A 15,937-nucleotide genomic window follows, 5' to 3' on the forward strand; every position below is an offset into this window, starting at 1 on the left:
TACTAATTCTGTAGAACCAGGAGGAACCCATCTCTGCCCTGGAAGTTGATGAATTACAACATTCACTATCAATTTCTGCTTGGGGTAAAGAATGAGAGTTCAACAGTGTCTGGATATGTGTACAGGTGGTCCTCAACGTACAACAGTTCATTTAGTGACCGCTCAAAGTTACAACAACACTGAAAAATGTGACTCATGACCATTTTTTACAGCTACGGCCATGTGATCAAAATTAAGAAGCTTTGGCAATTGGTTCATACTAATGAATATTGCTGTGTCCCAAGGCCATATGATAATCTTTTCACCAGCAAAGTCAGTGGGGAAGCCAGATTCACTTAACAACCGGGTTACTAACTTATCAACTGCAGTGATTCACTTAACAACTCTGGCAAGGAAGTTCGGGAAATGGGGCACAACTCACTTAACAAATGTCTCACTTAACAACAGAAAGTTTGGGCTCTATTGTGGTCGCAAGTCAAGGACTACCTGTACAATATTTCCTTAACCCAAGAGGAGGAGAAACTTATGATATTATCACACTTCTCTAATTCTGCTTTTCAGGTATTTTTAGTACCGGGCAGTTTGTGCTTTATTTATGATTCATCTGAAATTTTTAAGAGATACAAACCTTTTTTCAATATTGCATCATTTCAGGGGAACATAGCTTTTGGCTATTTCCTATCTCCCAAATTTAGATTTGTGGGTTTGTTTTGGAAATAAACTTTTACATTTATCTGCAATGTATTGCTGAATTGGGCAATTAGTGTGGGGAAAACAAATAGCAAATTAGTAATCGTAATATTCACCGACTATGCAACCATAATGTGGGCCAATCACTGACATGCAATTGAAAGTATCTAGCTATGCCTCATACTAGCATAATTCTTGATTCTCCATAGGAGGACATCACAGACATTCCAAAGCTTGCTGATAACCTCAAACTATTTAGGTAAGGAAAAGAAGCGATGGTAACCACCCATGTATTGAACAATGTTGTTTACTTTAGCACAGTGATGACGAACCTATGGCACGCGTGCCATAGGTGGCAGACAGAGTTATATCTGAGAGCATGCGAGCTGTTGCCCTATGTCAGCTCCAGCATGCATGCACTCATGGCCAGCTGATTTTCAGCCTTCTTTTTGGCTGTTTTCGCTCTCCCCAAGCTTCAGGAAAGCCTCCTGAACCCCAGGGATGGCAAAAAACAGGTCTACCAGAAGTCCAGAGGCTTCAATGAGGCTTGTGCACTTATGTGGGGCGGGGGCAGCGGAGGTGGTTGTATGCATGTGTGGGAGGGGCAGTGTGGAGCTTGTGCACATGGGTAGGAGGGTGTTGCATTGTGGGTGTGGGCATGCATACACATGCTTTCTCACAAGCACTCTTTTGGCACCCGAGCCGAAAAAGGTTCACCATCACTGCTTTAGTATATTTTGTTGTCTTTCATTGCCTTGAATTTTGAATGCGATCAATATCCAAAATCTCAAAATACAATATGATCATTTCTATTGAATTGGAAATCTATATGCTGATAGACATATTGAATCATGTTTTAATATGTCTATAAGCTATCCTTCCTATAAGAGCCACTTCCAGGATGGTCCATAAAAAATTAAAATAATATCATCAAACAATAAAACTCAGTGCTTAAATCCATTAAAAACACCACTGCATGAAAAATGATTGAATTTGTATTGTCATAAAGAAATGAATGACTTACTTGAAATATTTCAGGAAAGCAGTCTTTCTACATAAAGAGGTAAAATGAGACACCAAGATGTTTTACAATTCAGTGTTTTGTGGAAATAGAAGAGGAGGCAGGTGGTAAAATGTGCATTACTATATCACAATACAGGTAGTTCTTGACTTACAACAGTTCACAGTGACCAAAGTTACAATGGCACTGAAAAAAGTGACTTGTGACCATTTTTTTATAGTTACCACCTTTGTAGCATTCCCCAGAATCATGTGATCAAAATTTAGATGCTCGGCAACCGGCTTTCATTTATGACTGTTGCTATGTCCCAATGCCATGTGATCCACTTTTTGTGATCCTTCTGACAGGGAAGGTCAATGGGAAAGCCAGATTCACTTAACACACGTATTACTAATTTAACAACTGCAGTGATTCACTTAACAACTGTGGCAAGAAAGCTCATAAAATGGGACAAAATTCACCTAGCAGATGTTTCTTTTAGCAACAACAATTTTGGACTCAGTTGTAGTTGTAAGTCAAGGACTACTTATACAAGCTCCACAATTTATATACTTTTTCCTGCATTGGGAACTAAGTTCAAAGGCCATCATTTGCATGTTTTGTCTTTTGGGGGCGGGCAGGGTACCACTGTAGCTGCTACTCGCCCCCTCTGTGATTTGCTCCTCTCTGCTAAAAAAAGCAGCTAAAACAGAGACTTCTGAATGAGACAACCACATGGACTTTCATAATATATGGGAGATAAAACTTTGTCCAAAGGGTTGACAAATATTCTCATTAGAACAGAGACTTGATGAAGCAATTCTTCATTTGCAGATCCAAAAAGCTGGTGCTGAAAGCCTTCAAACAATATTGGTTCGTCTTTAAAGACACATCCGTGTCTTACTTTAAAAACAAAGAAGCTGAACATGGAGAACCTATCGAGAAGCTTAACCTAAGAGGTAGAAGCTGATATTTTCATACGAAGTGCGGTTGCATCTACAGAGATCTCCTGGCACTGGGGAAGGCAAAGTTGGCTCTTCTATGACTTGTGGACTTCAATTCCCAGAATTCCTGAGCCAATCATGCTAGCTCAGGAATTCTGGGAGTTGAAGTCCACATGTCATAGAAGAACCAACTTTGCCTACCCCTGTCCTAGCACAATAAGCATTTTTGTTCTTTGTTTAAATGTCTGAGTTCATACTGATATGAACTCTGTGGACACGCAAAGACACATATTGCTCTGTCTTTATAGAGTATTTTACCGTATCCTGTTTTGTACAGTTGGGAGTATTTTGATCTCCTTTACTGACAGATGCCCAAAAGATATTAAACATGATGACATTGTTGCCCACATAATATGTGCCGAAGTGCACATACCACTGCCATAAGTGAAGATGAGCAACACATGAAAGCCATATGCCTCTCTCTGTAATTACACTTCTGAATTAGCAATAGCAATAGAACTTAGATGTATATACTGCTTCACACTGCTTTACAAGCCTCTTTAAGCAGTTTTACAGAGTCAGCCTATTGCCCCCAACAATCTGGGTCCTCATTTTACCCACCTCGGAAGGATGGAAGGCTGAGTCAACCTTGAGCCTGTTGAGATTCGAACTCCAAATTGCAGGCTGCTGGCAATCAACAGAAATAGCCTGCAGTACTGCATTCTAACTACTATGCCACCATAGCTCTTACTGCAAAGCTTCACAGAAATTGTGCCACGCTTTTACTGCCCTGACCAGCATTATGCCAACATTAGTAATCAGTGGGAAGGGATAAAATCCCACTGGTGCAAAATGTTCTGTGTATATTGCAAATCCCATATTGATCATCTCCTTATGACATGCTTCAGTGTCACTTATATTTTTTTTCTGGGGAAAGGTCCTTATAGCACCAGTCCTCTATCATTTCAAACACATCAGATGAAAATGTATTGTTGATCAGATGACGTTCAATAAACATCACAGCCCCCCTTGAAAGTAAACAGTATCAGCTAAGGCTGAGTGCCACCCCAGAACAAAATTACTTGGTCTGCAGGGTTACATTTATCCTCTTTTAACGGCAGCGGTCCCCAATCTTGCTGGGTCCACAGAGCAGTGGCAGCAGCGGGATGCAGGGGGGAAGAGGTGGTTTCACATGCGCAAATTGAGCTTTGCATAATCACCTGCTCCTTGCGTGGTCCAGTTCCTAACAGGGCATGGATTGCTACCAGATGGGGAGTTGGGGATCTCTGCCTTAGTGGTAGGTAAATCCGCTGTAACTGAATTTAAACATGCATACAGTGGTATCTCTACTTAAGAACTCCTCTACTTAAGAACCATTTTCTACTTAAGAATGCGAGCCCGGAAAAAATTCCCAGGAAATTTGATAGCGGCACAAAGGCCTGGCCAGTTTCCTGCCCCTTTAATCCTGGCCATCTGGATTGCCAGAGGAGCCTTTCGGTGGCGCTTAAGGAGGCTTTGGCAGTCCAGAGCGAACGAAGCATTTTCCTTTCTCTGGGTGCTTGGATAGGGAATAAACCTCTACCAGTGCCCAGAGAAAAGAAATAGTCTGGGCAGCCGAGGAGTCACCACAGCGAAGGAAAGGCACTGGCTACAAAGCGAGTGAGCGAGAGGAGAGGGGAGCCCTTCAGCATGGGAAGGAAGAGGCAGCAGGTAGCAGCAGCAGCAGCCAGTATATGGGAGGTGTGTGCTCCTCCTCGCTGTCTCAGAATCCCTCTTTTTTTTAAAAGCCTTAAAATTTTGGATTTTTTTGATTCCCCTCACCTCACCTTCTTCCTTCAGCAGCGACTCTCCTCCTCTTCTTCCTCCTCCTCCTCCCACCTAAATTCAGAGCTTTTATTTCTTTCCTAATGGGTTTGCACGCATTATTTTCTTCTACATTGATTCCTATGGGAAAAATTGGTTCTACTTAAGAACGTTTCTACTTAAGAACCTGGTCACGGAATGAATTAAGTTCTTAAGTAGAGGTTCCACTTTATATCCATCCTAAGATAAAATACAGGAAATAGTATAAGGGCAGACTAGATGGACCATGAGGTCTTTTTCTGCCGTCAATCGTCTATGTTTCTATGTAAGTAGTAATTAATTATTTACCTTTTTAAAATGGTCCTTATTACCTTTTATACATGCTGTTTGTTCCCGTCTTTCTTGTGCATTGTTCTTAAATGAAGATGAAACATATGTTTACATATATATTCTCTTCTATTTTGTTGTTCAGGATGTGAAATTGTCCCAGATGTAAGTGTGTCAGGGAAAAAATATGGGATTAAATTACTCATCCCAGTTGCCGATGGAATGAATGAAATACATTTGAGGTGTCACGATGTGAGTAACAAAACAGCTGAATGAACCTATTGTGTGCACAGAGGAGGGGTATTAATGCATTAGTTTTGCGTATTGCATTGACCCATGGGAAACCTCATTAAGGTCCAGGTGCTTGGCTGTCATTTTAGTGCACTGTAAGCCCTCACAGGGCATAAATATTCCCAACTATTTGTGCACGGAAATAAAACAAAGCTTGTATAGGGGGAAAAACACAATGAACCAAACCCCAGGTAGCCTTGCATGTATATCCCCCTGCTTGCCTCCATTCATGAGAGGGGGTTTTTGTCCAAAAGTCTGTGTCAAGAGCTACTTTGCCAAACAATTGTGTAAATTTGTCAGTATTTGTCCTTTGCCTCCTATGACCTTCCTGGCTGAAGAATTCTTGTAAAACTCAGCTTCCCTCCCTAAAGTCATTAATATCTGGCAGTTCCACGACCAGAACAATAAGGTTTTCTCAGCCATTGCCTTGTTTGGCCTATATTTTGTGTGGCCTACAGCTCTGGGATTTCCTCAGGCTCTCCCAAGATGGACGTGTGGTGGAGGCAAATTAAAGCATAAAGGAAGTCTAAGAGTTCTGATACATCCGTGAGGAGAAAAAAAAGGATTCAATATTTTCTGTACACATATTTTATACAGATAATATAAGGATAATAAAGTAAAATGGTAAATTGTGGAAAAATACATAGAAAAGCTGAGATGAGATCTGAACCCATTCTTTTGGCCTTCTCAAGGACCCTGAAGACCTGGCTCAATTGACCTGGGGCCCTCATGGTGGCATGTCATACTGGAGGTGTTACTTCCTTGCCATCTTTGTTAATTTTTAAATCAATTTTAGTGGCAATATTTATTGTATTAATGTGTCATCTTATTCTTTTTATTGGGCATAAGCCGCCTAGAGTCGCCTCTAGATTAGATGGGTGGCCAATAAGTATACAGTATACAGTAGTACCTCTAGATACAAGTTTAATTCGTTCCAGAAGGGAGCTTGTATGTCAAACAACTCGTATCTGGAACAAATGGCTTTAGACTTTGTTTTTCCCCTCCGAGATAACCAAAAGCAAGGATTCTTGCGCCACCTAGTGGACGCTCAGCTCGTATCCCGAATTTGAGCTCGGGTCTAGAACAGAAATTTCTCTCCCCTCGTGGCTCATATCTTGGAATACTCGCATGTGGAGCAGCTCGTATCTAGAGGTACTACTGAATAAAGAAAAGAAAATGATGATGATAAAGAACAGCTTCTAATCTTCTTGGCAACAGTTATAATACATTTTATTTATCCTCTTTCTATATCAGGGATATCAAACTGAGGCCTAGAGGCCAGATGCAGCAAGTGAGGTACTTAGATCTGGCCCGCGGGGCCGCCCTAGAAATAGCAGACAACCACCCTGTGGAGCCTCTGCCAGTGAAAAAAGAGCTCAGGAGGGCCACATGTGGCTCTCCCAGGCTTGGTTTTCAGACACAAACGGCCTCCTACCGCCCTCTGCCAGTGAAAAATGGAAGTCAGGGGGGCTGTGCAGAGGGAGGCCGAAGGACGTCATGGCTGAAAACAGCTCAGGAGCCCATTTTTGCTGGCAAAATAAATAAACACCTCTGACACAAGTGACATCAAGTTAGCCACACCCACCCTGGCCCCCAAGGTCAATGTGGCCCTCAATGAAATCGAGTTTGACACCCCATTCCACATCATAATTTCTTCTTTCTATAAGCTTTTAAAACCCATAAATCGTAAGTTCATTTTTCTCTTTTTCTCAGCAAAAGGTCCATAAGAGGTTTCCCATCACCAGTATTCCCTCTAATTTTTTTGGGGGGTGGGCGGAAAAGTATAGTGTCTGAGCGGCAGTCCCTTCGGGACTGGGCAGCACAGAAATAATAAATAAATAAACAAACAAACAAACAAACAAACAAATAAAAAACCCACCCTGTTTTGCCTCAGAGAATTTCAAAATAAAATACTGTACTGTGTGTCTATAACAGTGAGCTCATAATAGGGCAACTCTATCAATATCAAAATGCCACTTAAATAGTTGAGCTAGTTTCAAACTAGATTTTGATGTTCTTTCTCTCTTCCTTACTCCCATTCTTTTTCTTTCTCTTTTCCTTCCTCTCTTTTTTCTATCTGTTTCTCTCTCTTCCTCTCTCTCTCCTTCCCTCTCACTCTTTCGCTCTCGGCTTCTGGGCAGGTTTGGAAAACTCTGAGTTGATGATGATTTTTAAGTGAGCGATTGCTCACTGCTCAGCTTAGAGGGAACTATGCCCATCACTGATACTTTTCCCCCATAATCTTGGTACAGTGGTAGGTGGAACATTCCTACCCCTGTACCAGGACTTGCCTCAATTCTAGAAAGGAAGCTTCCTTTTTTGCAAGGAGATTTTACTTCTGGAACACAGTAAGAGGGGAGGAAATTCTTGCCTTCTTACTGCTACCTGCTTGTGTGTTTAGCATTCTATGGAGGCCCACAAATGATGCGTTTAGTTGTCACTTTGGTTCAGTCCTGTAGTACTGTAAATGAACCCCCTGGAGGAAATTGAAAATGCATTCAAACCAAACACTAAAAGAACATGAAAATCAAACTTTGGTGATCTTTCACAACTCCCTATTGTTGTCTGCAACATCCTTAACATTCCAAATCTTCCTCTTAATGTTGCAAACATTGCTTTTCTAGCTTAGGTCTTGCCTGTTTGCTACCAGATACTCCAGTCATTTTTGTTCCCGGACACAAACATGAGAGAACAAGAAAGAAACCAGCTCATCCCCTTCATATGGGGTCCTTGAAAGTTTTCCCTTTGAACTTCTGAAGAAGAAATGATATAGAAATTTAATAAACAAATTAGGCTGCTGAAGTATTATTGTCCATGGCATCTCCAGCATTGGCAACTTTTAAGAGTTGTGGACTTTCAACTCCCCGAATTTCCACAAGTCTTACAGTTGCCAAGGTTGAAGACCCCTGGTCTGTGGGATGCTTTGTGAAGCCTGTGTTGAAGTTAACCAAAGCATTTCAAATGATTGCAGCTAAACAACATGAGTAAAAATTGATGCCAGATTATTATTTTTTTCCTGTTAATATTGCTCAGTGGATGTTTGTTGCAGGAAGAGCAGTATGCCAGATGGATGGCTGCTTGTGTGTTGGCTTCTAAAGGAAAAACAATGGCAGACAGTTCCTACCAATCCGAAGTGCATAACATCCTATCGCTCCTGAAAATGAAAAGCAGAACAGCTGCCCCCCAAGATGTGTCGGATGTCGAAAGCATGGACATGAAACCGGAATGCTTCATCTCACCACGATACACTAAGAAATATAAATCTAAGCAGGTAAATGGGGAGCCAAAGAAAATACTGGAACCGCTGGATTTGGGGCCAATGGTAGGGGACATGCTCAAACTGACTCAGGTCTAATTGGTAGAGGATTCTTGTTTAATAGGTGAAAAGGTGAATTTCAAGGAGTGTTTTTCTTACGGCAAAATCTACAAAACAGAATCTGAAGAGACAGCAAAAACCTGTAAATAGAATATTGGAACCTGAATTTGCAAGACAGGAATTCTTCCTAAAATTGCTGTTCCCTGGTCTCAGTTGTATTGATTCTGTGTAATGGTTCTTCTGTGTTTTTGTGTCTGTAGTAGGATAATAAAGGAAAAAGAGATTCAGAAGTACAGCTTTCAGAAGTTCTCATCTTCTGCCTCTTCAACCCCAAAAAGATCCTGGCTAGCAAGGAACTGAGGAAATAAACAATCCTGTAATTTACCCCAGAAATTGGGGGTGTAATGTCAGTAGAACAGCATTTTACAGAATTCATCAATAGTCACAGCTTTGCATGTTTGCAGTTGCAAATCCCGCTAAGTATACTGGAGCAGAAAGGTTTACTAAGCAAAAGTGCACAAAGCAGTCCAAAAAGCTAAAGGAAAACAAATTATTCAAACCATGTGAAAACCACAGTTGTAGTTAAACTCCGTCATTAATTAATGTATACCTAGTTTGGTCTTGTGGTTGAGGCACCAGTCTAGAAAGCAAGAGACAGTGAGTTTAAGTCCTGCCTTAGCCATAAAAGCCAGTTGGGTGACCTTGGGCCTGTCATTCTTCCGCCTTACCTAATAGGATTGTTGTTGTGGGGAAAATAGGAGGAGGACGAACTGTTCGATATGTTTTTGAATTATTTGTGAAAGTAAAGGCAGGGAATGAATGGAGAGAGAGAAATAAATTACTATTGTATACAAAATGTATGTGTGTGTGTGTACAAAAAAATAAAGGGAAAATATCAAAAAAATAAAGGCAACACTCAAATAATACTAGATCTGAATGAATGAAATATTCTCATTGAATACTTTGTTCTGCACAAAGTTGAATGTGCACAACAGCACGTGAAATTGATTGTCAATCAGTGTGGCTTCCTAAGTGGACAGTTACATATTTTTGCTCATAAGTGAAAAGGAAGGGAGCCTAGTATATTATCTCTTATTATCAACTAGTTTTATGGTCAACCATACGTATTAAAATGCAGCCCTTAAATAAAACCCCTTTAAACAGGGACCCCCAACATTTTGGGCACCAGGGACCTGTTCCACGGAAAGAGGTTTTTCCATGGACCGGAGTGGGTATAGTTTCATTTATTTCCTGCATCCCATGAATGGGGCTTTGCTTGTTTGCCCAGTTTCTGGCCTGCTGCAGACCAGTGCCAGTCCATTGACTAGGGATTGGAGACTCCTGCTCTTAAATCCTGGATGCCATTCTTGAATTTCTGCTAGGAAAATAAGAAAGTGATGGGGAAATTGGCACATCGGCTTGTCACTCAAATGACAGAGGTGTTGTTGTGGTTAGAATATCATTTTCATCACCTGTGCAAAAGAAAGGAGGAGAGGAAGAGCCAAGATAAAGGGTGTCCATGCTGATGGAGTTGCCAGCATTTTCACATCCTGCATTGGCATCCTCGGGGTTTCCCCATTGTGTTCTATGCTCAGTATTTGGTCTGATTCCTTAAAATAGCAAAAGTTGCATGATCCAAAGCTTTTTGACTAGTATTTGAATGCTGCTTGTTCATTTCTACTTCAGTTAAACCCGTGCTTTCCTTTCCACGTTTCCCTAGTTAGCTGCTCGCATTCTAGAAGCACACCACAACATCATTCACCTGCCTCTTATGGAAGCCAAACTGAGATTTATCCAGGCATGGCAATCACTTCCAGAATTCGGCTTATCCTATTATGTTGTAAGGTAATTCTACTGTTCCTCTGCTCCTACATTTTTATAGAAGAGAACATCTTAGAATCCTTTTGACTACTTTCATTTTGACTACAGAAATAGTCTTTTTTTTGGGTGGGGGGGGGGAGGAAATGCATTTTAGGTTTGGAAGCCTTCTTAAAATCACTGTTCCACGTACAGGTACAGTAATCCTCGGGGTATGACATTAATTGAGGGCGGAATTTCTAACCAAGCAAAACCTTCATTAAGTCAAACATCACGTGACTACTTAGCAATGGCCATTCCAGCAGTCCCAGATGCAATTGTTAATGAGGAGGAGGCAGTCACTAAACAAGGACCTTACATGACCACAACTTGTGACTTCTGGATGAATTCCCCGTTGGGTTTTTTTTTCCTTGGAAGCCAGCTGGCAATCAAATCTCCTGCATTCCAAAAGATTCAAGCCATGCCTAGCTTGGTCCTTCCCAGGCATGAGCCTCGATTCTTCTAGAGCTGTTTTCAGGAGATCACTGAGCCAGAAGAGGCTGTCTTGTTTCCTCTGCCTTCCATGAGCTATCTCTATTTCAACTAGCTCTTCCCACACTTATCTCCCCTCTATCCTTTTGGCCACCCAGCACAGCAGGGTTGAGATGAAGACCCCTCTGTATTCCACTGCCACCATCTACCAGCTGCAATCACTCCCACTGGACATTCAGCTTTAGATACTTTCTTTTCTTTTTTTTTGAAAAATTTTTATTGGTTTAAAATATATATATACACATTTACAAATTGTAACAAAAAAGAAAATAAACAAAAATAAAACAAAACAAGACTAAACAAAACACATTCAGACAAAAATAATAATAAATTATAATTATAATATTAAGTAATTACTTATTTAAGTACAATAAACAATATTAACTATAACAATAAACAAATAGTATAATATATATTATTTAAGTTCTCTTATGAGGAGGAAAGTCATAAATCATCTTCTCTAATATCAAATCACTTCAGCTTTAGATACTTTCTTTTAAATATTAGATTTGTTACATTGCACATTGTTATTATTATTGTTGTGAGCTGCCCCGAGTCTGCGGAGAGGGGCGACATACAAATCTAATAAATTATTATTATTATTATTATTATTATTATTATTATTATTATTATTATTATTATTATTATTATTCCTCTCTGGCCTCCTCAGCACCATTGTTGTCGTCTTCCTTCTCCTCACTTTTGCCTCACCTTTCTTCCATGGGGTTCACCAACACTGGCCATCCTCAAGCCACATAGGGCCTCTGCTGGAACTGGGCTTGCCTTCAGCATTAATTTACCCCATTCCTCACCGCTACCTCTGAACCCAACACTGACAGAACTTTTCTCTGTGGGCCTTAAGGCCAGTCAGCATTGGAAAGCCCAAAGGAGGGAGAGGGAGCCAATCAGTGGTGGGTTGCCCGGTGGGAGGCTCCACCCATCTGCCAGGGACACTTCTGCACATGTGCAGTAGGACGGTGAGGGTGCGTGAACCGGTAATAAAGGGTTTTACAACTCACTACTGGAGCCAATGCTGAAAAGAGGAAGAAGGTGAATGAACCAAGGACAAAAATGAAGAGAAAGATCTGCTGGTGGTAGTGGCAGAATATTGTGGCATCTTCATTGTCGGTCATGATCACATGACCATGGGGATACTGCAATAGCTGGAACTCTAAGGACCAGTTATAAGTCCACCTTTTTCAGCATTTTCATTACCATGAATGGTTGCTAAACAAATAGTTTCAATCCAAGGACACCTGAAACCCTTTTTCTGGCTTATTCTCTTCCCACATTAGAAACATAGAAACATAGAAGACTGACGGCAGAAAAAGACCTCATGGTCCATCTAGTCTGCCCTTATACTATTTCCTGTATTTTATCTTAGGATGGATCTATGTTTATCCCAGGCATGTTTAAATCCAGTTACTGTGGATTTACCAACCACGTCTGCTGGAAATTTGTTCCAAGCATCTACTATTCTTTTAGTAAAATAATATTTTCCCATGTTGCTTCTGATCTTTCCCCCAATTAATCTCAGATTGTCTCCCCTTGTTCTTGTGTTCACTTTCCTATTACTCTTGGTATCTTTATGGGAGTAATCAGGGCTGCAACATCTGCTTTGTAGCTTCTTTTAAAAATACATTCTGCCTTTCAATGTTAAGCAATGGCCATTTCCTTTCATTGGAAATCGTTTTGGAACAAGAAAGCATGAATCATAATTCTGATTACATAAGCAGAACTAAAATTGATTGAATCTATCGAACACTGGAATTCCCCCTTCCTAGCACTTGGTGTTACATATTTATGTGCTTACGTACACACCTATGTTGGATTTATTTATTGACAGCTCCTCTGTTTTCAGGTTGTTCTGCCAACACCTAATCCAGACTCAGAGGTGGGTTGCTCCCAGTTCTATAGAATCGGTACTGGGAATTCCCTCCCTGTTCACCGAACCGGGAAAGATCGCCAATTGGCCACGCCCCTGAACTGGCTCTAATGGTGGCGTCATAGATGCCCCCAGTGGTGGGTTCCTACCATTGCAGTCCAGAGCACCACTCCGGTAGGAACCCACTGATGATGCAATTTTCGGTGATTATTTTTCAGCATCTCCGTGTTGGAAGAAACCCTCCTGCTTGTCCTTGTCTTAATCCGACCTTTATTCTTCATTCTAAGCACAGCTGATGGCTTTTTCCAACATGGAGACAATGGGGAAAAAATAGCTGAAAATTGCATCGTCAGCAGGTTCCTACCGATGTAGCGCTCTGGACCGCACTGGCAGGAACCCATCACTGGATACCGTGCCATCTTGTTTTTGGCTTCTGTGCATGCACAGAAGCTGTTTTTAGTTTTGGATTTTGACACTGTGCATGTGCAAAGTGTGTGCAATGGTTGTGCACCCACACGGTGCCGGAGGAAGCAAACCAGCTGTAAGTTAAGTTAGAACCCACCCCTACCCAGACATACGATTGATCATGTGCCATTAAATCAGTGACGGCTCTTAATAACCACATGAATAGATTTTCTCCAGGATGTCCTGCCTCAATCTGGCCCTACAGGGTTAACAAGCATAAATGTAATATCATCTGTATTGACTTAGGCCATACAGAAGTCAAAAAGCCTCTTCTGAAAGTTGCTTTGATGGTTAATTTCCCAAGTGTATTTAGTATATTAATGTTTAGTATTAAATAAATAAAATAGGAAGGAAGGAAAGAAAGAAAGAAAGAAAGAAAGATGAATGGATGGATAGATAGAATAGATAGATAGATAGATAGATAGATAGATAGATAGATAGATAGATAGATAGATAGATAGATAGATAGATAGATAGATAGATAGATAGTAGTTCTATATTTGGCCAGTAGAGGGAAGCATAATATATGATGTGAAGTCAGCAATAAATTTTATTTATTTTATTTATTTATTTAATTGGATTTATATGCTGCCCCTCTCCGAGGACTCGGGGCAGCTCACAGCATGTACAGAAAAACAGGAAACAATAATAACAATCCAATTATACCTTAAAAAACAGAAAAAGACCTCATGGTCCATCTAGTCTGCCCTTATACTATTTCCTGTATTTTATTTTAGGAGGGATATATGTTTATCCCAGGCATGCTTAAATTCAGTTACTGTGGATTTATACCAACTACGTCTGCTGGAAGTTTGTTCCAAGCATCTACTACTCTTTCAGTGAAATAATATTTTCTCACATTGCTTCTGATCTTTCCCCCAACTAACCTCAGATTGTGCCCCCTTGTTCTTGTGTTCACTTTCCTATTAAAAGATCATAGATAGTCCTTGACTTATAACCCAGCTTCCCTCAATTGACTTTGCTGATTGGGAGCCAGCCGGGAAAGTGTCCACTAGCCATCACATGACCTGAGATGCTGCAACCATAATAAATAAATGCCATCTCAAGTTTTGAACACATGACAGTTTTTCTTCAGTGCCCTTGTAATTTCAAACAATTATTAGAGGACCAGTTGTAAGTCAAGGACTACCTGTAATTCTTTTCTCACGCTGCTCAGTCTGAGAGCAACTAAGATGATCCAAGGTCTAGAGACAAAAACATATGAAGAACCGCTGCAGGATTTGTGTTTGGTTAGTATTGAGCAGTGTTTCCCAACCTTGGCAACTTGAAGATATCTGGACTTCAACTCCCATTCGCTGGCTGGGGAATTCTGGGAATTGAAGTCCAAATACCTTCAAGTTGCCAAGGTTGGGAAACACTGGTCTAGAGAAAGGAAGGACTGGGGGGTGGGGAGGACATGATAGCCGTATTACAGTGTTTGAGGGGTTGCCACAAAGAAGAGGGGGTCAAATTATTCTCCACAGCACCAGAAGGCAGGACAAAAAATAATGGCTGGAAACTAATCAAGGAGAGAAGCAACTGGAATTGAGGAAAAACTTCCTAACAGTGAGGACAATTAACCAGTGGAACAGCTTGCCTTCAGAAAGCATGGGTGCTCCCATCACTGGAGGTTTTAAGAAGTCATTTATCTGAAATGGTATAGGTTCTGCAGTTTGAGCAGGGGGCTGGACTAGAAGACCTCCAAGGTCCCTTCCAGATTCCATTCTGTTCTATTCCACATGGGAATAAACTGCTTGGAGAAACAGAAGCAATTGATTGGATTTTTCTCTCTCTCTTCTTTCCCTTAGATTTAAAGGAAGCAAGAAGGATGATCTTTTGGGGATTTCTTATAACAGGCTGATTAGGATAGACACAGCTACTGGGGACCCAATTACAACCTGGAGGTATTCAAATATGAAACAATGGAACGTGAACTGGGAGATACGTCAGGTAAATATGAAATTTTTATCTGTTATTTATTAATTGGACTTTTATGCTGACCCGAGACCTCGGAGATAGGTGGCATAAAAGTCCAATGAATAAATAACAAATGCTTCCCAGGCAGCAACCATTTCTGATCTGTTGCTAATTGATTATTAAATTTTCTTAGTCTGAGAACTATTTTCTTTTTATTTTTTATTTATTTATTTGTCAAACAAGTATAGTATTATAGTACATATTAACATAACATAACATAAGTAGAACGTAGTAATAGAAACAAGGGGCGGCACACAAATCTAATAAATAAATGAATAAATAAATAAATAAAATAAGACAGTAGGACAGGGACATTAGGCACAAAAGTGCACTTATGCACGCCCCTTACAGACCTCTTAGAAAAGGGGAGAGGTCAATTGTAGATAATGTAAGGTTGTAGATTTTTTATTTATTTATTTGTCAAGGAAGTATAGTATTATAGGAACATATTAACATAACATAACATAAGTAGAACGTAGTAATAGACAGGAGAATAAGACAGTAGGACAGGGACAGTAGGCACAAAAGTGCACTTATGCACGCCCCTTACAGACCTCTTAGAAAAGGAGAGAGTTCTATTGTAGATAATGTAAGGTTGAAGATTTTGGGGCTGGGGGAAGCAACAACAGAGTCAGGTAATGAGTTCCAGGCGGTGACCACTCTGTTGCTGAAATCGTATTTTCTGCAGTCAAGTTTGGAGCGATTTTACATTCAGTTTATATCTATTACGTGCTCTTGTGTTGTTGTTGACCGAAGAATTGCAAAATATTTTGTTTAATGCTAGTGGAAAGAAAGTTCTCTGGAGAGAACAAGTTGTATCTAGAAAATGAGATGGGTGGAAACCCACAACCTTTTCCAACTGCTTTATTGGTTGAGATGGGGCTCCGTTG

At 40.6% G+C, this 15,937-nt stretch overlaps 1 protein-coding gene across 5 annotated transcripts in view; it reads left to right on the forward strand.

Annotated features, from left to right (window-relative positions):
* Window positions 1-15,937, forward strand: part of FERMT1 (FERM domain containing kindlin 1) — a 41,987-nt gene that overhangs the window by 20,075 nt on the left and 5,975 nt on the right. For all 5 annotated transcript variants that reach the window (XM_070732676.1, XM_070732677.1, XM_070732679.1 and 2 more), the window contains 6 exons: window positions 900-949; window positions 2,525-2,649; window positions 4,910-5,016; window positions 8,105-8,326; window positions 10,092-10,216; window positions 14,879-15,020. In XM_070732676.1, coding sequence (XP_070588777.1) covers window positions 900-949; window positions 2,525-2,649; window positions 4,910-5,016; window positions 8,105-8,326; window positions 10,092-10,216; window positions 14,879-15,020 — 771 coding nt within the window. The remainder of the gene's footprint in view (window positions 1-899; window positions 950-2,524; window positions 2,650-4,909; window positions 5,017-8,104; window positions 8,327-10,091; window positions 10,217-14,878; window positions 15,021-15,937) is intronic.

The sequence above is a fragment of the Erythrolamprus reginae genome, chromosome 1 (genome assembly GCF_031021105.1).
Source record: "Erythrolamprus reginae isolate rEryReg1 chromosome 1, rEryReg1.hap1, whole genome shotgun sequence".
NCBI classification, from domain to species: Eukaryota; Metazoa; Chordata; class Lepidosauria; order Squamata; family Dipsadidae; genus Erythrolamprus; species Erythrolamprus reginae.